Genomic DNA, 26,491 nt, shown 5'->3' with positions numbered 1-26,491 from the left:
CCTCTTACAACCAACCAGCAGTTAGTTCCTGTCCTGGGTTGAATATGAGGACTGGATGAATATGAGGCTTGGGGGGGTTGTCCCTCACATGGGGGCAGAAATCTGCATCAGTACCAGAGCTTTCTCCATCTGGTTTCATCGCTGGATTAGACTGGGCTCCTTTACGCTGTTGTTTCTATCTCCTTATGTTCCATTCCTTACCTTTTCAAGGGGCGGCTACTTTTCTGTGAAAAGCCATTACATGCACCAGGGGCATCGCAGAATTCCCTCCCTGGTTCCTGCCCCCTTCCCTCCCTTTGCAGGGTACTGCTGGTATGGTTGTGATTGACATGCAGTGCGGGTGCAATGCGGATTGACAGCAACCTCTGCCAGACCACCTGCACCCCGCCCTGCAGGCACTGGCTTCCCAGCGAGCTGCTGGGACACTGGCCACTCTGTGTTGTGGAGCAAGCAGCCAAAGTTGGGGGCACGGGTGCCTGGCATTCAGGCAGGGCATGGTGGCAAGTGTACCGACATGCCCACTGCCCCGAGGTCACTGCTGTTGTCATCATGGCCACACACCCCAAAGACAAAACAACCGCCCACAGCGCCACACACACAACAGTTTCTTCATACTATGGGAGAAATACACAGGGAGCTCAAGGCACTCCTGTTGCACAGGCTGAAAAAATGCTGCATCTTTTCATTTGGGGAAACATGGGATAGGCAGGGGGAAATGGTGGGGAAATTACTGGAGGATTACAACATTGTGTGCTGGACCCACAAACTTCTGTGAGCGGCCAAGCATGAATGTGCGATGAATTGCAGGTGTATGTATGTATGTATTTATTGCATTTATATCCTGCCTTTTTTCCTCTTGCAAGGAACCCAAGGCAGCTTACCTGATCCTCCTCCTCTCCCTTTTATCTTCACAACAACAACCCTGTGAGGTAGGTTGGGCTGAGAGTCTGTGAATGGCCCAAAGTCACCCAGTGAGCTTCCATGGCTGAGTGGGGACTAGAACCCGGATCTCTGGGCTCCCAGTCCAACCCTCTAGGCACTATGCCACACCGGCTCTCAGGTGCAGTGTAGAGATGCCCTGGAACACTGTTGTCCTTTTCATTGCCCACTTCTCCGAACTTTGCAGTGCAGTTCACAGGTGAAAAGCTACATACATTCATGCGTGTACTGGGGAAAGCTGTGCTCTAAACTGCACATATTAGGGGAAATTGCATACAAAATACATGAGCAAGAGGAAGTGGCGTATGAAGGTACATTTGAATTTTCGTGTGTATGCTTTTGGACAGACGACCACCAATGTGGAAATTGGGCAGTACTGAGTCATGACTGAATACATGCACAACTGACACAAGCTGGAAATAGACTGATTAGCCCATCATCCCAGCTGATGCTCCCTTGTTACCAGCTGCCATTCTTGAGTTGATCAGGATCTTCACAATGGGCAAACCCAGCCTGGAAGCAGCTGATGGGGACTTAGGCCCGAGAATGGGGACGTGGCTTAAACTGGAGACTGGCTAGCTGAAGGCTAGTGACATCAGGGCTCTCCATCTAGTGGATCAGAGTCCACAGTTAGATTGTACCACAACAATGTAGGAGCACCAGGATTTGCCTGACCCTGAGTCAGAGACTTGGTCCCTTGGCCCAGTTTTGTCGACACAGACCGGCAGCAGTGGCTCTCCAGGGTTTCAGGCAGGACTCTTTCCCAGCCCTCCCTAGAGATGCTGCTGGGGATCAAACCGGGGACTTTCTGCTTGCAAAGCAGGGGCTCTGTCACTGAGCCACGGCCCTTTCGCAAAAGGTGGCAGTTGAGCACACCAAGGGCAACCATTGGCATTGTCTTCTCTTCTTTTTTATGAAGCAGACTTGTGCAGAGTCAGACCCTTGGTCCATCCAACCCAGTATTGTCTAATTCAGCCTCTCCCAAACTGGGGCCCTCCAGATGTGTTGGACTACAATTCCCATAATCCCCATCCATCAAGCAGGTGTACCAAGAGGCCAAAAATCGGTGCTTCTTCCGGTCCTATTTCTCTCCCTCTGCCAATCTGTGAACTGTCTGCCCATTTCCATGCCCCCTCCCCAGAGCCGACGGGTGCCCCATCCCTGCTGTAGGCTCCCCCAGACACGCTCACGTTCTGCTGAAACCGTCAAGTCATGCAAAAAATGCTGCATCTGACTCTGCATATTTTATTCCAGCCCCTAATTGTGGACCCCCTTGAGGGACTCGGTTTACAGCCCAAGGAGCAGCTGACAAGTGTGGCTACTCGGCACAACAGCACGGCAACAACAGCAGGCTGTGCTGAGCGCTTGTGCTCCCTTAGCCCTGCCTACCCACAAATCCTGGCACGGAAGCCCGGCTCACCCCCCCGACACACATGCCCCAGATGTTGCCCGCCTGCATTTGTCACTGCAGGCCCTGCATGAGAACATAAGACCGTAAGAACAGCTGTGCCAGATCAGAGCCAAGAGGCCCTCGAGCCCAGCATCCTGTTCCCGCAGTGGCCAACCAGATGCCCCACCGGGAAGCCCACAAGCAGGACGGAAGGGCAGCAGCACCCTCCGGCTCATGGTCCCCTGCAACTGGCATCCGGAGGCACACTGCCTCTGAGACTGCTGGAGTCCTGCGCAGCCATCCTGACGGTAGCTGCTGATGGGCTCTCAGGCAGGAGTTCTCTTAAACGGGCTGCTGGGGCTGTGGAGCGGGGACACAGCAGACGCGCGCCCCAGGACTGGAGGGCTTGCCTGCAGCCAGAGTAGCTGGAAGGGGCTTTTTCTCCCCCAAAGGTGGGAAAATGTGGGCACCCCCTTGCCAGAAGCAAGTAGCGCCTGTGAATATGTGGCGTCGCCTAATTTACTGTGTTTCAAAGTGTCGGGAGCACCCTTGCTGCCTTCTGAAATCCTCAAGTAGCCAGAATCAACATGCAGACGATAGGGCTCTTTTTCAAGGCTCTATTTCCATTCAGCTTAATGACGCTTACTGATGCTAATTGCCTGAGCCTAAGAGGGAAACTTAAGAGAGCTGCCTACCAGGGGGTTCTAGCCTTAGGGAATCAGTGGGTCTCCGTTTGGAGGGAAAGGGCGGGAAGCCTCTGAACTTAAGAGCTAGGATGAGAGAGTCCACCCCTTTCCCATGGGGCATCGGGGCACAGCTGTTGTCATCACACCAAGTGGGCTGAGCATCTCCTCTCAGCGCCCCCCATCTCCCGCTTGTCCCTGCGCCAGCGCCTCGCATCCAGAAGCTCCAGTTGTCCCTCCCTCTCCCTGCCGGGGTCACTGTCACTCTCAGGAATGTGAGTAGGGAGGGGCTGTCCCTCCGGCTGCGCCTCTGAACAGCATGCGGGTTCCTCTCCCATGGTTTCTATCTCTTCCTAAGAATCAGAACTGCTTTGGGGCTCTATGGGCTCCAATCCAACCCTGACATCAAGGACCCCGTCCTCCTTCTCGCATAAACCCCCCAACTGATGTACAGTGCAATCTGGTTAGTCAAATCTAACCAGAAGTGAGCCCCACTGAGCTCAGTGGCATTTACTCCCAGGTATGTGTGTATAGGATTGTGGCCTTCATGCACATGATAAACAAAGACTAAGTTTAAAGCCATGTAGGTGTCACCCGCCTTGCCACTCATGAGGGAGGCTAGGAAGTGTAGTCCTGAGCATTCAAGGCTAGACAGCTGAGGACCCTTGACAGAGTGACCTTCCCCCTGGGGTTTGGAGGAGGTGGGGGCAGAAGAAGAAAAGCAAAGGTGGTTAAACCAGTTCATGAGAGAGAATTGGGATTCTTTTGGTGACCAAACATAGACATGGAGAGATCAACATCGGCGTGGGAGCATCGAGAGCTGGTATGGCACAGGCAGCTTGCTGAAGCCTCTCACGGCTGGCACAAGGCTGATCTCACCCGGGGGCAGAGAGGAGGAGAGGGTGAAGTGCTGCAGGATGGTGGTGAAGAAGAGAAACAGCTCCATGCGGGCCATTCCCTCACCCAGGCATGTGCGCCTCCCTGCCAAAACAGAGACAGTGCCTGTAGAGCCCGGGGAAAGCAGAGCAACAGGGGGAACAGTGGATCGACTGACTGATTGAGGGGGGACTGACTGACTTGCGCAGTCCGCAGCCTCGGTAAATCTTCTTGCCATCCAACCTGTTTGTTAAGCTCTGCCCCCTCTAATCTGGGGCTGGGATAAGAGTGCGACATGTAAGTGGGATCCAACTGAGCGGAGGGACAGTTGGAGTCATCAGTCAAGGTTGGATGAAGCATGAGGATTCAGGCTTGCCAAGTGGCCAGGAAAAATGCCCACGTTGACCTGCTCTTGTGCCGGCTAAGGTCCGGTCACTGGTTAATGCCTACAGGTCATGCTGCTGTGAAAGGCACAGGTACAGGGGCAGCTCAGTGAGTTGGCAACAGAGCCCTTCTCCCACCCCACCCATGGCAGCTGTAGTCCCCCACCCTCCCCCACCCTCACCCTCCCCCACCCCCAAGACACACCTGCTGAGAAGGGCATGAAGGCATCCACCTTCTTAAAGCGGCCCTGGCTGTCCAGGAATCTGCCAGGGTCAAACTCCTCCGGGTTGGAGTGCTGCTCCGGGTCGTAGTGCACAGTGCTGAGCAAAGGGTAGACGTAGGTCCCCTGGGAAAGGGCCAGGGACCAGAGGGTGGCAATGGGTGGGAGGGATGGGAGAAAGAAGAAAAAGTGGTAGTTACAGCTGTGCAAAGGGTGGAGAATCCACTGGTGAAGCTTTATCCACCACGGCATCATCATGCCAAGAAAAGCTGCCCCAGCTGGATTTCTGCCTGTTGGGCCACAGGGACCCAGTCCTGGATCCACGTGACAGTATAGTGTCAGGTTCTACTTCGATCCATTTTTTCATTATTTCACATATCTACTTCTACGTCATTTCAGTTTTTGGAGCACGAGGATGTGGACAAGACAACTGCATCTGTTCAGCCCGCCACATGCTCTCTCGACCCGTTGCCCCTTATTGCTTATTCGAGCTAGCCACAGGGGGCTGACCTGGGGGGTGTTTCCATGATAACGGAAAGAGAAGCAAATGGAGGAGTACCAGAATTTTTAAAAAGGAATCAGCTTTGCTGCGCTTCGGTCCATGCAGGGCTCCACGAGCGAGTGCTCCGGACCAGTAAAAATTGCTTCACAGAACATACTTCCTGGTGGGGGTGGGGGTTGGAGTGAACGTCATCTGACCGGTGGGGCTGCTCAACCAATAAGAGAGGCTTCCCCTCTCCCCCCCCCCCGTTTGTCCTTTCCCTTGAAAGTCCAGATGCACCTGCATTTCAGGAGCAAGCCTCATTGAGCGCAGCAGGAGTTACTTCTGAGTAGACAAACATGTGCTTGTGCTAGGAAAGATGGGGGGGGACACAGGGATGGGGAACCAGCCCCCTTCCTAACCCGATGCTGTGCAGGATCTCTATGACAAAGGTGTGAAGTAGTTACTTCCTAAGGCAACAAACCAAACAACAGAGAATCAGAACCTCAAAATCGCGCTTTAGAGCATTTAGGGACTTTGTGCTTCAAACTGTGCCATCTCAATGGAGGGGGATCTCTGTAAGTTCTGATGTGGGCATTCAGGGGACAAGCTCATTGTCCACAATGGGAGTTACTTCTGAGTAGACACTAATTGGTTTGTGCAGGGACGGGAAACACAGGAAACACCCCTTGACTGGGGTCACGGTGAAAGGCACCCCCCTGGGCAGGGCTAGCAGACCAGAGCTAAATGCGGGGGTTGGGGCACACAGCAACTATACCAGGGAGAACCCCACCGAAGGAAAAGATTTCGACTTCAAGCAGTCTCAGTAAATCCAGTTTTTCCGTGATAAGCTCTGGGGCAGCTGCTGGATGGCCATGACGTCAACAATCCCTAATGACCTCCACACACTGCCGGCATGGAGTAAATCACTTGTGGAGGTGCCCCCCCCCCCAGATGGAGTGGTGAGTGCATCACTGCATGATGGGGTGGTCCCTACTGCCTTGAAGGAGGAGTGGTGTGACAACTCCCCCCAAACCCCTCCCTTGATCCAGAGATCTGTGCTAACTAAAGTCCGGTCACAAACACCCTGTTCTTGAGTAAGGTGCTCGAGAGAGTGGTGGCATCTCAGCTGCAGGTGCTCTTAGATGAAACGGATTATCTGGATCCATTCCAGTCTGGATTCAGGCCTGATTTGGGGACAGAATTGGCCTCGGTCGCCCCGATGGATGACCTCCTTTGGGAGAGGGACAGGGGAGTGAGACCCTGTTACTTCTTCCTGATCTCTCAGCGGCTTTTGATACTGTTGACCACGGTATTGTCCTGGGCTGCCTCCATGAGTTGGGAGTTGGAGGCACTGTTTTCCACAGTGGTTCGACTCGTACTTGTGGGGTCAGTTCCAGAGAATAGCACTGGCACCTCAGCCCCCTGGCAGCTGAACTGTGGGGTGCCACAGGGCACCATCCTGTCCCCAATGTTATTCAATACCTATATGAAGCTGTTGGGAGCGGTCATCAGGAGATTTGGGGCGAGGTGTCACCAGTACACTGATGACACCCAGCTCTGTTTCTCTGTGACCTCTGAATCGGGAGAGGCCGTGCGCATTCTGAACCGGTGCCTGGATGCCATTATGGCTTGGATGAGGGCTAATAAACTGAAGCTGAATCCCGGGAAGACAGAGCCCCTATGGGCTGGCAGTCCCCAGGTCCAGGAATTGGTGTGTTTGCCTGTTCTGGATGGGGTTGCGCTCCCTCGGAAGGAGCAGGTCAGTAGTTTGGGGGTGCTCCTGGATCCATCTTTGTCACTGGAGGTCCAGGTGGCCCGGAGCACCCATTACCAACTCTGGCTGGTACGCCAACTTCACCTGTTCCTGGATAGGGACCGCCTAGCGTGGCCACGGTGATCCATGCACTGGTAACCTCATAATTAGACTACTGCAATGCGCTCTATGTGGGGCGACCCACGTGTGTGGTTCAGAAGCTGCAGCTAGTGCAGAATACAGCCGCCAGGGTGCTCACTGGGACACCCAGCTCTGCTCTTCTGTGTTAAAAGAGCTGCACTGGCTGCCTATTAGCTACCGAGCCACGTACACGGTCGTGTTGTTGTCATATGAAGCCCTAAGCAACTTGGGACCAGGATACCTAGCAGACCGCCCTCCCTTGTACATACCCAGGCGACATCTAAGATCGTCAGAGGAGGTCCTGCTGGTCATTCCGAAACGAATGGAATGTCGCCATGAAGAACCCCAACAGCAGACCTTCTCTGTAGCAGCACCCGCCCCCTGGAAAACCCTCCCTCGTGCAGTTCGAGAGGCAGAAAAACTTGGAAACATCTCCTGAATATCCACCTTTTCATTCAGGCTTTCTCTGGGCCATAACTGCTGCTAGGTTTTACTTTGGTTCAACATAGTGCTTTTAAGCTTCTAAAAGTTTTATATTATGTTTTATCATGTTGTATTTTATGGTTTTAATTATGAACTGCTCAGAGAGCCTTGGCTATTGGGCAGTATAAAAATGTAATAAAATAAATAAATAAAACTGGCATAAATATGCCCAAACCAGGCTATCGCTAGTCCACAAGCCTCTCCCCTATCAGCTACTGGTTGAGCTACTGTGCTGTCACCAAATGTTCATGAATCTTCTGAGTGCTGAGGGGGAGGGGGGCAGTGGTGATGGGGAGGGGTCCTATGCTGCTGTGAGGGAAGGGAACGGTCAGAGGAAACTCTCACACAGAGCCTGGGGGGAGAAGGAGTTGTGTGGTGGAGGAGAGTGGGGCTGGGTGGGGGCAGTATTTGCAGGAGCAGAAAGGGCTGAGGGAAAACCTCACCTAGGACCACAGCCAGGAGGGCTTGCTGAGGGCTGTGGAGAGATGAGGAGAACTAAATTTCACTTATGGGTTATAATATGCCCCCTCTTCTGATGTTGCAAGAGACGTTGAGCATGGTTTGCCATGCACAAGAGACATAAAAATAAACCCATGGTGTTGACGATATGGCTCTAATATAACTGGCCAAAAATTTGGGTGCAGGTCTGTAGCACAAACAATGCGCAAACATTTCTGTAGCATTGTTAATGTACAGCTTGCATTAGAAGACTGATTTGGCGTATCTTTGCAAAAAAAAATTTGATGTAAGATACCCATTTTACCCCCTTCATGGATCACTGCCTTGTTGTGGCAAAGGGGCTTGAACTCAGTGAAGCCATAAGCTATGCTGTGCAGGGCCACCCAAGACGGACAGGTCATGGCGGAGAGTTCTGACAAAATGTGGTCCACTGGAGAAGGAAATGGCAACCCACTCCAGTATTCTTGCCAAGAAAACCCCATGGAACGTATCACAAGGCTAAAAGACATGACGCCGGAACATGAGCCCCTCAGGTCGGAAGGTGTCCGATATACTACTGGGGAAGAGCAGAGGGTATTTCCAAGTAGTGCCAGAAAGAGTGAAGCGGCTGGGCCAAAGCCGAAAGGACACTCAGCTGTGGATGTGTCTGGTGGTGAAAGGAAAGTCCGATGCTGTAAAGAACAATATTGTTTAGAAACCTGGAACGTAAGATCAATGAATCAAGGTAAGCTGGAGGTGGTCAAATATGAGATGGCAAGATTGAACATCGACATCAAAGTAAATACTTACATAGCCTATCACGGCTAACGCAGGGACACCATTTGCATCCCTGCGGAGGCCGTGATAGGCAACGTAAATATTTACGTAGCCTATCATGGCAAAAAAAGGGAACGCAAATGGCTGCTGCTGTAGCTGCCACCGTTTGCATTCCCTTTTTTTGCTGTGATAGGCTACATAAATATTTACGTAGCCTATTATGGTGAAAGATGGGCGCAAATGGCGTAGCGGCCGCCATTTGCGCCCCTGTTTTTTTGCCATGATAGGCTACGTAAATATTTACATAGCCTATCACGGCCTAAAAACAGGAATGCATTCACGGCGCCTGTGAATTCACCTGGCCGGCGGCTCCACAGAGTTGCTGTGGAGTGGAGCCGGCCAGATTAGGATTTCGGGGGGAGGTGCAGAGCGCCTCCCCCCCACCGCGAATCACCCCATCGAAAAGGTAAGTGACTTTCGTACATCCCTAAAAAGGACTGGATGCTGATCTCTCCATTCTCAGTGGGATGCACATTGGGAATCTTACCTTAGGGATGACATATCCCCTGAAGCGGGTGTCTCGCGTTACAGCATGTGGAATGTTCATGGGTATAATGTCGCTGAATCGCTGGATCTCATGCAGCACAGCCTCCATATAGGGCATTTTATTCCTGTCCTTACTGGCTGGGATTCGATCTTGCCCAATCACTCGATCGATTTCCTGGTGGAGTTTTTCTTGGGGAAGGGATAACAGTGATTACACATCTTCCCAGAATCAGCATAAGACAGTTCAGTTCCCTCCTGATGCCTTTTCACCAGAGTTTAGTGGACAGCGATGGAGCAATCGAGCTGATGCATTTTGGATTTGCAGTTTAATTTTTGAAAAAAATCTGGAAACATTTCTTCTTTAAACCCACCAAGGGGAAAATAGCAACCACATGACAGTACATGAGGAGCTGAAAGACTCATACCACATGCTTGTCCCGAGGTTATGACATTTCTTCCCCATTTTGCAACTTCAGTGTTGCTTCTACACTCAAAGGGCCACCGGGGGGGGGGGGCACCAGCTATCGTCAAATATCTCAAGAACCTTCTGTATTTGCATACTGGAAGCCCCTTTATGAAAAATACACATGGAAAGTGGGGAAATCCCCGAGATCTCTACTGCTGCTCTCCATCATCAAACAGGTCTGCACCTGTGGGAGCTCAAATGTCCTTCCACTGGAGCTGCTGTGGCATTTCTTGCAGTGGTTTCTCCTTCTCCCCTTACCTTGTATCTGCGGATACTTCAGCAAAATGAGGAATCCATATCTCAGGGTGGTGCTGATTGTCTCTGTCCCAGCAAAGAATAAATTAAATGTGGCCATGACCAAATTTTCCATGCAAAATTCAGAATCCGAATTGTATTTTTCCTGCCAAGAGACAAGATGAAGGTGACACAGGTTGGCTTCACCTTTTTCTAGTCATTGGCGTGGACACAAGGTTCATTCATTACCTGCTCCATCTTCACTAAGAAGCAATCAATGTAATTCTGTGGGGCACAGGGATCTAGTGAGGCCTGCTGCAACTTTATCCTTTCCATGATGAAGCTGATAATTGCCTGGGAGCATTTGCTGCCTGCATGGTGTGCTCCAGGGATCTTCTCCATGATCTCCGGGAAGATATTGTACAGCTGTGTTTTTGTGGGGTAGGGGATGAGAGTGGGGACAGTGAGATCATGTCAGTACCTTCAGCTTTCCTTATCATGTGCATCTTGTAAATTCAAATTCCCAAAAGGCATGACCCTTGACCTCCAAAGTAGTATACTTTTTTGCACATGCACACTGGCACTCAGGCTCCATTCGTAAATTCTTGCATTACTTCATATATCCCAGGAATGGCCTGATGAACTCAAAACAGCTTGTGGTGCTGACTGAGCCCTGTAAACCCCACAGCCAAGAATGCAACTCAGATGGAGTTTGGAGGCCAGATTCAACCAGCTCTGGACTGGATCGCAGGGACTACTTAGCAGAAGAATGTCAGTTGGTGGGCCAAATCCTGTGCCTTGGTCAACAAGCCTCTTTCCCCCTCCCTCCATCATGCTGTGCTGTTGTGCTTGAGCAGGGAGGGAGACAGGAGCATGCAAGCAATACTGAGGGGAAACCCATCTTCTTCCCTCCCCTTCACCCCAAGCTACTTTGGAAGCACTATGTGTGGGGAGGGGAGAGGCTGTGCCAGGCTGAAATGAAGAAAATGGTGGACTAATCAAGTGCCCTGGGAGCAATCCTGGCCTCTCCTGCCCCCCCCCCCCCGAATAGCCTACCAGCAAAAGCGGTTGTGGACTATCAAGGATTTCACATAGGAAATGCTATGACCACGAGCAGAGCAGAAGAGAGCCGAGTCTGTTGCTTAGTTAGCAGCTGTGGTGGCACGGTTACAGAGGAGAGAAATCGGGGGCATTTTCCTCCTGCCCTCACCGCAGACTGGGGTGAGTTGCTAACGCGGAACCGCTCTGTGATCAGCTTGTTCAGTCTGAGGAATTCCCTGTCATCGTATTCAAACCGCTTCCCAAACACAATGGAGCAGATGATGTTGGAGACCGCACGACTGAGAATGAAGGTTGGGTCAAAGGGTGCTCCTAGCAGGGGGAGAGAGAGAGAGAGAGAGAGAGAGAGAGGGAGAGGGGGGAGCGGGGAGAGAGGGACCAGAAGAATCCCACACCAGAGGCTTCTATTCCAGTTTCAACCCCATTCATGAGCCATTTCTTATGGGCTCGCCTTTTCCCACTCATGGCTGTTTAGGGGTTCTTCAGACAATGACGTGATCCTCTAGTTTTGCTTCTGTGTCTATAAGCACTTTCAGTGAGTTTTAGAGCAGTGTGGTATTTAATTGTAAAGCCAAGAGAAACTCCGTTTTTTACTTGCGTATTTGCACTATTTCGCTATACCACAGTGCCTCCTAGAGCTTTTCTACACAAGGCATTTATTGTGTGCTCGTCATTCCCTACTCATGGTTGTTATTGGGTTCTTTAGATGACATCCTGATCCTCCAGTTTTGCTTCTGTTTGTAAACAACTAGGTTTTTTTTAGCATAGGGAAAATGGGGTACTATTTCAGATGGAAGCACCCTTTATGTTCTTTCTTTGGGCAATTCCAGGATCTTTCCCTTGTGTGCCAGACCATGCTTCTGTTCTACACTCTTCGCCCAAAGGAAATAAGGGGAAAACAAGCTGAACTCACTCAGTGGTGACTGAGGAGTTCACTTCGGTTTGCCTCTTCCCAGTTTTGAATGTTAACCTGTTCGTCTTGTAGCTCCTTTTGCTCGAGGCTCAGGGTAAATTGAGCAATGGTGGCAAACATGAGTCAGGGTGTCACAGGCCAGCCATGGGGCAGGTAGGCAATCTCCACAAAGGCCTACCTTCACTTTTGCGGAGCTGCTGCACCAGGCACCGGGCCTCCCCCTGGATTCGCTCCTCAATGGATCGTTTCCCCATCCCGAAATTCCGCAAGGTGCTGAGAGAGAACCTGCGAAGCTGCCGCCACCGATCACCATTGGCAAACACAACCCCTGTCAAAAAAAGACAGGAGAACTTCTCAGCGAGCCTCATGCAAAAGAGGGAAAGAATCAGAAAGTGTGTGTGTGTGTGTGTGTGTGTGTGTGAGAGAGAGAGAGAGAGAGAGTGTTCCTGTGCATATTATTTCTTCAATATTCATCATTCTAAAACCTCCGAAGACCTGTTTTTGAGAGACATCAGAGTGGACATCTCTTCCCATTTCCAGACCTTCAGTTTATAGGAGCTTTTTCACAAAACACTCTTCAACACCATGCCCTTGAGCATTTCACAGGGAACAGGGGGCCGGCTCATCACACCCCTGTGCTCACACCAGGAGCCCCTTGGCAAGTCCCCACCACCACTGCCACTGCCACCGCCATGGCGATACCGTGCTGGGGGCTCCTTCTCTGCCAGGCTGCAGGGCACATCCATTTATGTGGCAATAGCCTGTCCTCCGCTGATGTAAACACTAGGAGGGGGATCGCTCCTTCAGTTAAAGATATACAAGGGAAGCATAATTCATTTTTCATTTATTTAGTTATGTAGTTATTTATTACATCTATATCCCGAGTTTTTCCCTCTTGCAAGGAATCCAAGGCGGCTCACATGGGCTTCCTCTTCTACATTTTATCCGCACATCAGCAGCCCTGTGAGGTGGGTTAGGCTGAGGGCCACTGGCTGGCCCAAAGTCGTCAATGAGCTTCATGGCCAAGAGGGGACTAGAACCTGCATCTCCCGAGTCCCAAGTACATCACGCACGCCACTACGCCACACTGGCTCTCTGCATATAATGTGTCATCAACCTCTTTCTTGCCCCCAGCCAGGTGGGTTTCTTTCTAGAGAGTCGAAGGCCATTGGAAAGAGGGATCTTTGCTTGTGATCTGCATGTGTAGTGTGGTGATTGTGATGTGTATTGTTTCTGAAAACTGTTGACCAGAGCTTAGTGGGAAGAGCATGTAAGAGAAAGCCGTGTGTTCACTTCACCTTGGGAAGTGAAGCCTCAGCCAAATAAATTCCAGCGCTCTTCAACCGAAGCTGGGGGGGAGGGCTGCATATGGAAGGCAGAGGCCTTGGGGGATGCCCTCTCCCTCCCAGCGCATGAGAGTTGAGCCAAGCCCAGCCCCTTCTCCCCCAGGGAGGGACCCCTCACCGTGTTCATGGAAATCCTTGGAGAAGGCCGGAATCTGCCCCCGGCCACTGAATTCCTCCGCCTGGTCCACCAGGGCCTCCTTCACCACCTTGTAGCTGCACAAGACCACGACCCGTCGCAGCCCCAGGTACACAGTGAACACCGGGCCATACGCCTCCTGCATCTGCCGAGAGAAAGCCACGGATCCCCTTAGAGGTGCCCCCTGCCCCGTAGGAAGCATGTCCCTAAGTGTCCATTTGGGGGTGTGGGGGAGAGGAGCAGAGTGGACAGTATTATATTATATTATATTATATTATATTATATTATATTAATTATTTAATTTATTTTATTAATATCCTGTCTTTCCACCCAAAAAAATGGTGCTCAAGGTGGCTAACAAAAATAAAGCGAAGATTAAAACTAAAATTTAAAAGAATTGTAAAATAAATAAATTAAAGGCACAAGAAAAAATAACAAGAAAAGAAATAAACTGCAAATAAAGTTTCCCAACTTAAATTGTTTACACAAATTTGAAAACAAGACAACCAACCACGTGATTCCAGTTTGAAGTTTTCTCCCCCCCAGTAGACACAGAATTCTCCCTCTGCTCTAAAAGCACCCCCTCCCGCAGGGCCCCTGCATCCATCGGCTGACTGCAGTAAGTCCATTTTGTATTACCCAGTGACTGGGGGCGGGGGGGGCTCAAAAGGGAAACTCCCTGGCCAAACACGGGCAACCAGATTTATCATTCAAATGTCTGCTTCCTTCATCTGGACATCCAGGGCCCTACCTCTTACAGCGCAGGTGAGCCCAGGTGAGGGGAACGCAACAGGAGGTCATCCAAGCTGGGGGGAATGTGCCTGAAGTGATGGCACACGAGGAGGTAAGGCTGGAGAAAGGAGGGGATTCAGCCCCCTACTGACATCCCCCCTTTGATGCTAATGCTACACCTTTCCCACCCACCCCCTTTATGTGAGCAGGGCGGAGACGGGAGCAACCCATGTGGCTCACTGGAACCTCCGTGGTCGGAGGGCGTCTTGCCTCCCCCTGGAGTCACTGGAGGAGGACAGCTACCTTCACACCCTGCTGGTGGCCTTCCTGGAGGCATCTGGTTTTGCCACTGTGGGGGCAAAGGGGATGCTGGATGAGATGGGCCCCTTTGGCCTGATCCAGCAGCCTCCACTAACCTTCTTCTGGCCTTACAGAGATGGCTTCTTGCACCCTTCCCCAGTCACCTGGCCCACAAGTCTCTTCTTCCTCACGACTGCACTGAGCAACCTCTCCAAGTCTTGCTGGCTCAGCTTTCTTCCTCCTCGTCATCACAGAGGAGAGACTCTGTGTTAGGGATGTTGGAGAATTTCGCCATGGATTCCAGGGAGGCCGAATGCCACCTCATTCAGCCCCCCGGAATCCATGGCGGAATGAAGCCACCTGCCCCACCACCCTGCGAAATGGGCCCGGAACGGAGCCTACCTTTGTCAGCCGTTCTGTTGCTCCTCGAATGGCGGCCGCATTTGCGGCCGCCATTTGCCTCCTTTCGAATGGCCGTGATAGGCTACATAAGTCTTTACGTAGCCTATCACAGCCTCCACAGGGACACCATTTGCGTCCCTGCGGAGGCCGTGATAGGCTACGTAAATATATATGTACCCCATCACGGCAATAGGCAGGAATGCAAATGGCGGCCGCCGTAGCCGCTGCCATTTGCGCCCCTGTCTTTTGCCATGATAGGCTATGTAAATATATACGTAGCCTATTGCGGCAAAAGACAGGGACGCAAATGGCAGCAGCTACGGTGGCCGCCATTTGCGTCCCTGTGCAGCCCAGCGGATGGATGTCCGGCTGCAGGTGGCCTCGGCCGGCGGCTCCACAGAGTCAGCCAGGGAGGATTCCGGGGGGAGGGGCGGAGCGCCTCCCCCTCACCGCGGATTGCCCGGCGTGGAGCCAGGTAAGAGTTTCATACATCCCTACTCCACCTGCACGGTATCTCTGGCCCCCAGCAAAGACAAAGGGGGGAATCAAGACTCACCTTCATTAGGGACTTGACAATATCCTTTCGGTCCAGTTGGAGAAAATTCCCCAGGATGGGCAGGGGGGTGGGCCCAGGGGGCAGGAGGAGGCGTCCACCCTCTTTGCGCCTCCATGCCAAGGCGAGGAGGATGCCGCCGACGCATAGGAGCAGCAGCAGAGACACGGAGAGCGGATCCATGGAGGTGCTCGTCTTCTGCCTTCTTTCCCAGAGATCCCCCTGTGCTGCTGGGAGGCCTTCAAGGGCACAGCTGGCTTTATAAAGTGTGAGCAGTGGGAGCTCACGGCACGTTTTACATTGGTTAAACGGCACCTTCTTCCTTCATGTGCCGATTTCTGGCTGCTCCTCTGACCCTTTTCCAAGCCAAGAAGGAGGCTCAACTGCAGGATGCATTTTCAAGGGGAAAGTTGATTCACTAATTACTACACAAAGTTAATCCAAACCCAATTGTTGCAAATGCTGCCAAAGACAAGAGAAAAGAGATTAAAGAGGCTCACTAAGATTAAAAAGCAGCTTTTTTAAAAAAAGGGAATTGTGGTATATATGCTCTTCAAAAGGGTACACGGCACCATACTGTGACAGGAAGCTGTCACAGTATGTTGCACTGCACACTCAGCCCCTAAGAGGAGTCCTTCTGTTCAGTACCTAGAACAGAAGGCTCAGGCTTCTCCAGGGGTCAGTCATGAGAAGTGAAAGTGGAAAAGACATCATATTTTTTTATTTCCCATCCTCCTGAAACATGCCCTGCCAGCCCCAAACCTAAGCATGTAAGTGCTGTATAGCAGCGGAGGGGATGGTTCTGGAGAGTGGGAAAGGGAAAAGGTGTCCTTCTTTCCTTCCTCATCAAACATCTCTATATGGTGGAGAGAACAGAGTCTTTTACCCTCTTGGATTGCATCCCCCCACAACCTTAATCTCCCCCAAGATGTTGTTGTTGTTCAGTCGTTCAGTCGTGTCCGACTCTTCGTGACCCCATGGACCATAGCACGCCAGGCCTTCCTGTCCTGCGCTCTCTCCCGGAGCGTGCTCAAGTCCATATTCATTGCATTGGTGATGCTATCTAGCCATCTCATCCTCTGCCGTCCCCTTCTCCTTTTGCCCTCAGTCTTTCCCAGCATCAGGGTCTTTTCCAGGGAGTTTTCTCTTCGCATTAGGTGGCCAAAATATTTGAGCTTCAGCTTCAGTATCTGTCCTTCCAATGAGCACTCAGGGTTGATTTCCTTTAGGATGGACTGATTTGACCTCCTTGCAGTCCAGGGGACTCGTAAGAGTCTTCTCCAGCACCACAGTTCGAAAGCATCAATTCTTCGGCGCTCAGCCTTCCTTATAGTCCAGCTCTCACAGCCATACATTACTACTGGGAAAACCATAGCTTTGATTAGACGGACCTTTGTCGGCAAGGTGATGTCTCTGCTTCTTACTATGCTGTCTAGGTTTGCCATAGCTTTCCTCCCCAGGAGCAAGCGTCTTTTAATTTCATGGCTACAGTCACCGTCTGTGGTGATCTTGGAGCCCAAGAAAATAAAATCTGTCACTGCTTCCATTTCTTCTCCTTCCATATGCTAGGAAGTGATGGGGCCAGATGCCATGATCTTCGTTTTTTTAATGTTGAGTTTCAAACCGGCTTTTGCACTCTCCTCTTTCACCCTCAACAAGAGGCTCTTTAGATCCTCTTCACTTTCTGCCATTAGGGTGGTATCATCTGCGTATCTGAGGTTGTTGATAATTCTCCCGGCAATCTTAATTCTGACCTGTGATTCATCCAACCTGGCGTTTCTCATGATGTACTCTGCATATAAGTTAAATAAGCAGGGCGACAATATGCAGCCTTGTCGTACTCCTTTCCCAATTTTGAACCAATCGGTTGTTCCATGTGTGGTTCTTACTGTTGCTTCTTGACCCTCGTACAGGTTTCTCAGGAGACAGGTAAGGTGGTCTGGTACTCCCATCTCTTGAAGAATTTGCCACAGTTTGTTGTGATCCACACAATCAAAGGCTTTAGTGTAGTCAATGAAGCAGAAATAGACGTTTTTCTGGAATTCTCTTGCTTTCTCCATGATCCAGCGAAAGTTGGCGATTTGATCTCTAGTTCCTCTGCCTCTTCAAAACCCAGCTTGTACTTCCGGTAGTTCTCGGTTCGCATACTGCTGAAGCCTAGCTTGTAGGATTTTGAGCATCACCTTGCTGGCATGTGAAATGAGCGCAATTGTGCGGTAGTTTGAACACTCTTTGGCGTTGCCCTTGTTTGGAATTGGAATGTAAACTGACCTTTTCCAGTCTTGTGGCCACTGTTGAGTGTTCCAAATGTGTTGGCATATTGAGCGCAGTACTTCAACAGCATCATTTTTTAGGATTTTAAATAGCTCAGCTGGAATACTGTCATCTCCGCTAGCTTTGTTGTTACTAATGCTTCCTAAGGCCCACTTGACTTCACTCTCAAGGATGTCCGGCTCAAGTTCAGTGACCGCACTATCATGGCTATCAGGGACATTCAGATCTGTCCTGTATAGTTCTTCAGTGTATTCTTTCCACCTCTTCTTAATCTCATCTGCTTCTGTTAGGTCCCTGCCTTCTTTGTCCTTATCATGCCCGTCGTTGCACAAAACGTTCCCTTAAGATCTCCGATTTTCTTGAAGAGATCTCTAGTCTTTCCCATTCTGTTGTTTTCCTCGATTTCTTTGCATTGTTCATTTAAGAAGGCCTTCTTGTCTCTCCTTGCTATTCTCTGGAACTCTGCATTCAGTTGAGTATATCTTCCCCTTTCTCCCTTGCTTTTCGCTTCCCTTCTTTCCTCAGCTAATTGTAAAGCCTCATCAGACTACCACTTTGCTTTCTTGCATTTGTTTTTCTTTGGGATGGATTGAGTTGCTGCCTCCTGAACAATGTTACGGACCTCCGTCCATAGTTCCTCAGGCACTCTGTCTATCAGGTCTAATCCCTGAAATCTATTCCTCACCTCCACTGTATATTCATAAGGGATATGATTTAGGTCATACTTGAACGGTTTAGTGGTTTTCCCTACAGTCTTCCATTTAAGCTGAAATTTTGCAACAAGAAGCTCATGATCTGAGCCACAGTCAGCTCCAGGTCTTGTTTTGACTGACTGTATGGAGCTTCTCCATCTTTGGCTGCAAAGTACATAATCAATCTGATTTCGATATTGACCATCTGGTGATGTCCATGTGTAGAGTCGCCTCTTGTGCTGTTGGAAAAGAGTGTTTGCTATGATCAGCGTGTTCTCTTGGCAAAACTCTATTAGCTTTTGTCCTGCTTCATTTTGTACACCAAGGCCATGCCTGCCTGTTATCCCGGTGATTTCTTGACTTCCTACTTTAGCATTCCAATCCCCTATGATGAAGAGGACATCTTTTTTTGGTGTTAGTTCTAGAAGGTGTTGTAGGTCTTCAACCGATCAACCTCAGCTTCTTCGGCATCAGTGGTTGGGGCATAGACTTGAATTACTGTGATGTTGAATGGTTTGCCTTGGATTCGTACTGAGATCATTCTATCGTTTTTGAGATTGTACCCCAGCACGGCTTTTCCCACCCTTTTGTTGACTATGAGTGCTACTCCATTGCTTCTAAGGGATTCTTGCCCACAGTAGTAGATATGATGGTCACCTGAATTAAATTCGCCCATTCCTGTCCATTTTAGTTCGCTGATTCCCAAGATGTCGATGTTCAGTCTTGCCATCTCATGTTTGACCACCTCCAGCTTACCTTTATTCATTGACTTTACATTCCAGGTTCCTAAACAATATTGTTCTTTACGGCATCGGATTTTCTTTTCACCACCAGACACATCCACAGCTGAGTGTCCTTTCGGCTTTGGCGCAGCCGCTTCACTCTTTCTGGCGCTACTTGGAAATTCCCTCTGCTCTTCCCCAGTAGTATATCGGACACCTTCCGACCTGAGGGGCTCATCTTCCGGCATCATATCTTTTAGCCTTGTGATACGTTCCATGGGGTTTTCTTGGCAAGAATATTGGAGTGGGTTGCCATTATTAAGGGCTTAATCAAGTCAAGTTCCTCTCTCTCTTCCCGCCCACGAGTTACCCTACCCCCTAACATGCATTTAATGTACATGTTTTTGTTTGTTTGTTTTTAAGATACAAATAGCGGTTCATGGGGAGGCGGCTTGATACTTATCCAGATTGATCAAGGAGGGGAACCATAACCCTGTCCTCCCCTGCAGTGGTCCTGACAAAAATTGCCCCTTAAAATCTATTTGCACTGGCAGGAAAGCCCACATTGGCCCCAACTGGAGGGCTTTCCCCAGAAGTAAACTCCAAAAATCATGGCTGTTTTGGCTGAATCATGATGGCTGGGGGTCAGATTAAGGACTTGGAGGAAGCCAGCAGGATAGGAAGGAGAGTACTGAGAGATCAGATTCCTTAGCTTGCCAAGGAATGGAGGGTTTTTTGTAAAGCCTCTTAGGCCATCTGTGACGTCTTTTGTGACTCATTTGTAGATGTTAAGGATCCAGGTGGATATACTTGGTTGACTTTGGACAAACTTTGCCTGCAGCAGAACCTAGCTGGACTGCAACCTGCTACCAAGGTGCTTGCGAAAGCAGAGTCACAAGGGTGCTCTCCGTGTGCAAAGTCATGGCTCCATGGACACACTTGGGAGTCTGCCAGGTCCCCCTCAAGGTGACATGCTGTGCAAAGAAGCTCTGTGGAGCAAAGAAGCTCCAGTGGGGTCAGGGAAGGAGAGGGTGGAAACCAAGGCTCCAGGCCAGCTCCATTCACAGTACGGGAGGAGGACAGAGTGCAAGGATCAAATCCACCACCAACAGGGGGTGGCGGTGGGGGTGGGGGGGCTTGGCCACTACTCCTATTTGCCTGCTTTTGACAACCCAAATCAGGGAAATTTGAAAGTCTTCCTGTAAGCGGGAGTCCCCCCCCCCCGCCACTTGTCCCCCTGCCTTGGAACATGATATAATTAACATCCCCACCCCCCACCTGATGGATTAGTATTCATTGAAACCACGTTCCTAAATGTATAAGAGCAAATGTATGCCAAAAATGTTGATCAGGCTGATCTACCCACTAGATTCAGATGCAGCCGTCTCCTCCTAGGTTACTGGAAAATAAGCCAAAGTCTTTCTTGAAGATTCACAATGCAATCCTGTACTCCACTCCCGCCACCTGAAAGGAGGCCGTTGGCAGCCCCCTCATGCCTGCAGATGCCTTCGTAGAGCAAGCTACCTGGCAGCAGGACCTGCTATCAGCACTTGTGCATGGCATGATTTGGAACAAGTCCAGCTCCCTCTGTCTACTCTGAACTTCCAGAAATCTTGCTACCTGTTGTGATGTGGCCAGCCTTTCAAGTAGAGAGGTGGGAAGTTGTGGAATGGGAAATAACCGGCCATGATTTAGACTCTGCCTTTGATTTAGAACCTTTAAGATTCACTCCAGGAAAGCTGAGAAAGCTACTGTAAATATTTTAATATTTGTATGCATTCTGATCATGTTCCCAAAAATATGAGAAATCAGCATGTTGGAGAGCTATGCCGGAGCTACATTGCAACCACTGTGATGTGGATGCAATTCCTCCAGCATAGGACCTGGGGGGGGGGGCGGTTCAGAGTCCTACTTCCCCACAGCGGAGGGGAGGTGGGACTTTGTCAGACCCTGACCCCCCTCAGACCTCCATCCCACCTCAGCAATGGCGTGATGTTTCAAGCTGAGCTGAAAGTCCTCTGTGGCGAAATGTTGGCTGAACGTTTGGTTGAGTCATCCAAATTGCCCTCTCAGCATTCCTTATGTTGTCACTGTTTGTTTTGTAGCAGTATGCTGGGGGGGGGGGGGTCTTCTGGCTGTGCTCTTCTTGACAGCCATCACCCTCTTTCTCCCCAGTTCTCCTAAAACATGCTACATCATCACAGCCTCCATTTTCCCCACAGTTTCCCTGAGAATGACACAATGTGACGACAATGTGGCATTGTTTGGAGGAGAATTGTAGGGAGAACTACAAGGAGTTTTGACTGCAGCAAGGCCCCCATTTGGCCACATTTCTTTAAGACAACAACTCCAAACACATTTGTTCACCTGGGCTTTTGAAACTGTCAGGGCAGCAGCTCAGCTGGACTTTCAAAGACCACGCCAACACAGTCTGCACTCGCAAAAGCTTTATTCAAGACGGAGTATTGACATTGAGATGGGTCCCTCCTCTACAACTGAGTGACCCCAAGTGGAGCTTTCAGCTTCTTAATATAGGCAGTGGTAAATAACTTTTGCCAAACTACATTCTTCCGTGCTCCTCCCACCTGTATCTGCTATTCATCATTATGGTTTCTCATAGAGAGCAATAATGTGTAACACTTCTCCACTTGAAGCCCAGATGTAAATTCATAAAGGTCACGATGACAGACAGGAAAATGCTAGTTTGGCCACAGGCTCTATAGGAAACTTACAGAAACCCACAAACTACATCTTGTTATTTTTCACCTTTTCTCCAAGCAAAAGCCTTTCAATAAGTATTCTGCCTTGCATTCTTACCCTAATCTTATTATGGCCACTAACTTAAAATGGAGTCTCTTTGGCCAAAACTGAATGTCCATTACAGCCACAACAAAATGTAGCTTGGCCCTGGGCCCTTGCTACTTTAAGGTTGTGTTTGTTGTGTTTTTTAGTTTAGTTTTATGGTTGGTGCTTTGAATTATGTAGAATTGATGTATTTGTATTATCTTGTGTACTACCCTGGGCTCCCTTGGGAGGAAGGGCAGCATATAAATGACAAAATATATAATACCAGTCCTTGAAAATCACTGAAACTGCTCCTCCAATGTCATTGGTTGTGAATGGGGAGTACAACTAAGTGGGCACTTCGTATCATCCCTAGATGTTACGCCAGGCAAAGAGGGGGTGTAAGTTAAAACAATCCTGTCGAAGAGCCAAAATCTCTGCTCCACCCACTTCCTCCCACTGCCTACAGAGCCATGAGAAGAGGGGATCAACTAAGGGCCCATCTACATGGGAAGTTTTCTCCGATGCTGCTGCGGCTTAAAGTCGTTAGGGATACATGATGTTGCTGCCACTCTGTAGGCACCCTGGAGTTTACCTGTGGGGAAGAAGTCCTCTTCTGGATCAGTAACTGGTTAAAGAACCGAAAGCTGAGAGTAGGACTAAATGGTACATTCTCCCAATGGAGGGAAGTAAATAGTAGGGTCCCACAGGAATCTCTATTGGGACCAATGCTTTTCAACCTGTTCATAAATGATCTGGAATTTGGAGTGAGCAGTGAAGTGGCCAGGTTTGCAAATGACACCAAATTATTTAGGGTGGTTAAACCAAAAAGGGATTGTGAAGAGCTCCAAAAGGATATCTCCAAACTGGGAGAATGGGCATCTAAATGGCAAATGCGGTTCAATGTAAGCAAGTGTAAAGTGATGCATGTTGGGGCAAAAAATCCCATCTTCAAGTATAGCCTGTAGTGGTGACTGACCAGGACAGAGATCTTGGGGTTGTGGTGGACAGCTCAATGAAGACATCAACCCAGTGTGCAGCTGCTGTAAAAAAGACAAACTCCATGTTAGGCATAATTAGAAAAGGGATGGAGAATAAAACTGCCAACATCATACTGCCTCTTTACAAATCTGTGGTGTAACCACACCTGGAATACTGTCTACCATTCTGGTCACCACACCTAAAAAAAGATGCTGTAGAGCTAGAAAAAGTGCAGAAAGGGGCAGCTAAAATGATCAAGGGGCTGGAGCATCTCCTGTATGAGGGAAGGTCACAACAGCTGGGATTGTTTAGTTTGGAAAAAAGGAGATGTACAAAATTACGCATGGTGTGGAGAATGTGGATAGGGAGACTTTTTTCTCCCTCTCTCAAAATACCAGAACCCACTGGGGTCATCCTATGAAGCTGATAGGTGGAAGATTCAGGACAGATAAAAGGAAGGACTTCTTCAGACAGCACATAGTTAAACTATGGAATTCGCTACCACAGGAAGTAGTGATGGCCACCAATTTGGATGGCTTTAAAAGGGGGTTAGGCAAATTCCTGGAGGAGAAGGCTACAATGGCTACTAGTCCTGATGCCACCAATTTGGAAAGCTTTACAATGTCTACCAGATCACTCCAATGCATATGTTTATTGAAACTCTCAAAGAACTCTAACTAGTGAGATAGGACATACCTTTGTGGAAGCCATGTTCTTCTTCAGCGGTGTTTGTCCTTCTATATGCCTGTTCTTTTTACCTTAAATAATACTTTTCCACCAATTTACCTGAAACAGGTGCTAAGCTAACCAACTTGTAAGCTAATCATCATGGGACATCCACAAACCTACTTTTCCTACATTGCCAAGTTTCAGATCAATCCATTGAACCATTTTCTCAATACATTGGCCATTCTCCAGTCCTCTGGTACAGAGACTGATCTTAGGGAGATGTTACATGTTTTTGTTAGAAGATCAGCAGTTTCACATTTGAATTCTTTAAGAATACCATCTGGGCAATCTCCTTCTCCTTCTTTCATCCTCGTTTAACTCCATTGTCATCCAACGATCCAACCGCCTCCCTAGCTAGTTTCCTGCTTCTGATACGTTTAGATATCTTTTTTCTTGTTGGCCTGGATGTTGGTAGCAGTATGCTTCTCAAAATGCTTTTTGATATCTCTTATTGTCAGCTTACGTTTCGTTCATGCAAGTTTGTGCTCCCTGTTGTTCTCCTCATTTGGAAGAGAGCAAGGCTTCCATTTTCTGATGAAAGGCTGAGTTCCCGCTTACTGCTGCAGGAGGGGATGTCGGAGAATTTCTCCACGAATCTCCAGGAGGCCGAATGCCAACGCATTCGGCCCGCCCGAAATTGGTGGGGAAATTCTCCGCCCCCCCCCCCCCCCCGGGATGGGACTTACCTCGTGCGAATGTCCCTCTCGGCGGCGGGTCCTGGCGGCGTTGCGGCAGCGTTGCGGCGGCATTGTGGCGGCGGCGGCCGGTCTTCTGACCGGCTGCCGCCGCCGCCATTTCCCAGTAAAAAAAAAAAAAAAAAGTGATAGGCTACGTAATGTTTTACGTAGCTTATCACAGCTAGATTTTCAAAGTCAGCCATGATAGGCTACGTAAATCGTTACGTAGCCTATCACGGGTGACTTTGAAAGAAAAAAAAAGTGCGTACGCAAATGGCGGCGCCCATGGGTGCCGCCATTTGCGTTCCTTATTTGGGCACGGGAAGTCTACGTAAAGATTTACATAGACTACCTGTGCCCAAATAAGGAACACAAATGGCGGCGCCCATGGGTGCCGCCATTTGTGTACGCGCTTTTTTTTTTTCAAAGTCACCAGTGATAGGCTACGTAACGATTTACGTAGCCTATCATGGCTGACTTTGAAAATCTAGCTGTGATAGGCTACGTAAATCGTTACGTAGCCTATCAGTTGTTTTTTTTTACATAATTTTTTTCTTTCGCGGCCGGAGAGGCGAGGCGCTCCCTCCCGGCCAGAATTTCGGCGGGGAGGGATGGGGCGCCTCCCCCCCGCCAAGAATTTCGGGGGGAGAACCGGAGCGCCTCCCCCCCACCGAAAACAGCTGCGGGACCAGGTAAGGGACTTCCGTCCATCCTTAAAAGTTCAATATACAGTGAGCTTTCCGTTTACTCCCAGTCCACCCCAATGGTTTTAGCCTGCTGGGTTTCAGCTTTGACAGCCACTGGTTCATGGGCCAGACTCAGAAAGGTCTGAGGGAACACCTGGCACTCTCCCATGCTTGCTGACCCCACGAATAAGAAATGACCTGAGGGTGACTTGCTCGGAGTTTAGCTGCCTACCCCAAGGAGGTGCTGAAGGTCTCAAAAGCTGCACAGGCTACTGAGTGGCCCATTTGCATGCCCAAGGGTTTCACTCCTTTGGGACTTTGGCTCACATTCCTTCAGGACTGGGGCAGCTACAACTGGGGCCCCAGTGGGGCATGCCAGAGGCCCAGGCCCAGCTAACTGGAGGGTAGGAATCACTGGCCTTGGCATTACACATTCACCCGCTCCTGGCCTCTCGTCTTTAAGTACCTCTGTTCTAGCTGCAGGGCTGGAAAGCACATGTGGTGTGTGTGGATGTACAGGCAGAGCATCAAACACGGGGCTCAGCAACGTGCTCCATGAATGGATGGGATGGATCTGCAGCAGGCGGGAAGAGTCACGCAGCCGTGCAGGGGCGGTACGCTCCGGAGTGAGCTGAAGCCGTTGGTGAGGAGGCATGTGGCAGCTAGAGATGTTACGAGCACTTTTGCCTCGCAGCCTGGACACTTGGACCTAAACAAACTCACAGTCCGCACAATGTCACTGTCCACGCAAAGCTCCACTGCAACTCCCTCCAGGGTGTGGGGTGAGCAAGTGTTTGACGGCAGTAGCAATGGCTGGAGGGCGCCGTGTGCACATCAAGACGTTATCAGCCTTTCCCAGAAACACTGCTTGTGCAACAGGGTATTGCCGTTTCTGAAGCAATCCCCTGCTCCGTGGGGAATCGACCCTTTGCCCACGTGGGCCCAGCCTCAGCCCATTGCTTCCTCCTGCTGCTCATCCAGGTCCCAGGACTATGTGCCACAGCCAGTGGAGGACGGTGGCTCCGATGTCAATGGGTGTCAGTCAGAGCCAGGCAGAAGCTCCACACCTCGGATAGCTCCTTTGGAGTTCTGACTGGTTCTGACTAAAACCCAGAGAATCCATGACATCGGAGCCACCAGCCTCCACTGGTCACAGCTGCTGACCATTGCTTGTTACTCTCCCTGTGTCCCCCCTTGTCTTCTCCACAGGCTGCTCTCCAACAGGTGAAGAGCACAACACAGCCTTCCCCATGGCCAATTCTGTGCAGACCACCAAAGAGGCCTGCTGCATGACCAGGAAGAGTAGACTAGAGTGCATCCAGCTGTTCCTCCATGGGGTTCCATGCCACCCTACGTGCTCCAGACTGGATTCTGCACCCTTGCACACTCCATGACAAGCAGCCATGCAACAGGTGAAGGCATCCCTAGCATGAAGGTGGAGCCGGCAGGAACGCCACAGCTGCTCCTCTGCTGTCTGTCAAGCAACCGCCCAACACACAGGAACACTGCCGGCATGATGGGTTGGCAGGTGTCTTTCTCACTCCACCCTGTTCAGGAAGGACATGACTTTGCCATGACATGAGTTGTCTCTTTGTTGCTGGGGGTTCTGGACAGATCTCTGCCCTGCAGCCTGCTTCACTCATGCCTAAGCTGTCCTGAGGATGAGAACTGGGCAGGGGGCTTGTTACTAC

The 26,491-nt window shown here is 50.1% G+C and overlaps 1 protein-coding gene across 1 annotated transcript; it reads right to left on the bottom strand.

The window, feature by feature from the left end:
* Positions 1-1,239: 1,239 nt before the first annotated feature.
* LOC146337422 (cytochrome P450 2G1-like) lies at positions 1,240-15,438 on the bottom strand. Its single transcript, XM_084814564.1, has 9 exons — positions 15,259-15,438; positions 13,251-13,413; positions 11,965-12,114; positions 11,025-11,185; positions 10,064-10,240; positions 9,839-9,980; positions 9,116-9,303; positions 4,477-4,618; positions 1,240-3,993 (listed from the first exon to the last, which is right to left on the bottom strand). The coding sequence occupies exons 1-9, from the start codon at positions 15,436-15,438 to the stop codon at positions 3,806-3,808; spliced, it is 1,491 nt and encodes a 496-aa protein (XP_084670690.1). The 3' UTR covers positions 1,240-3,805.
* Positions 15,439-26,491: the final 11,053 nt, after the last annotated feature.

Source organism: Heloderma suspectum, chromosome 10, assembly GCF_057233095.1.
Source record: "Heloderma suspectum isolate Gila_16-S chromosome 10, 16-S_ref, whole genome shotgun sequence".
In the NCBI taxonomy this organism is placed as follows: domain Eukaryota; kingdom Metazoa; phylum Chordata; class Lepidosauria; order Squamata; family Helodermatidae; genus Heloderma; species Heloderma suspectum.
This window is presented reverse-complemented; position numbering and strand designations above follow the sequence as displayed.

Excerpts from the sequence above, each read along its gene's own strand:
- LOC146337422 (XM_084814564.1), bottom strand. The coding sequence starts at position 15,438 with ATGGATCCGCTCTCCGTGTCTCTGCTGCTGCTCCTATGCGTCGGCGGC. Across the intron at positions 11,186-11,964 it reads GCAGCTCCGCAAAAGTGAAG|GAGCACCCTTTGACCCAACC; the intron begins GTAGGCCTTTGT and ends TCCCCCTGCTAG. Across the intron at positions 10,241-11,024 it reads GCAACTCACCCCAGTCTGCG|CTGTACAATATCTTCCCGGA; the intron begins GTGAGGGCAGGA and ends ACAAAAACACAG.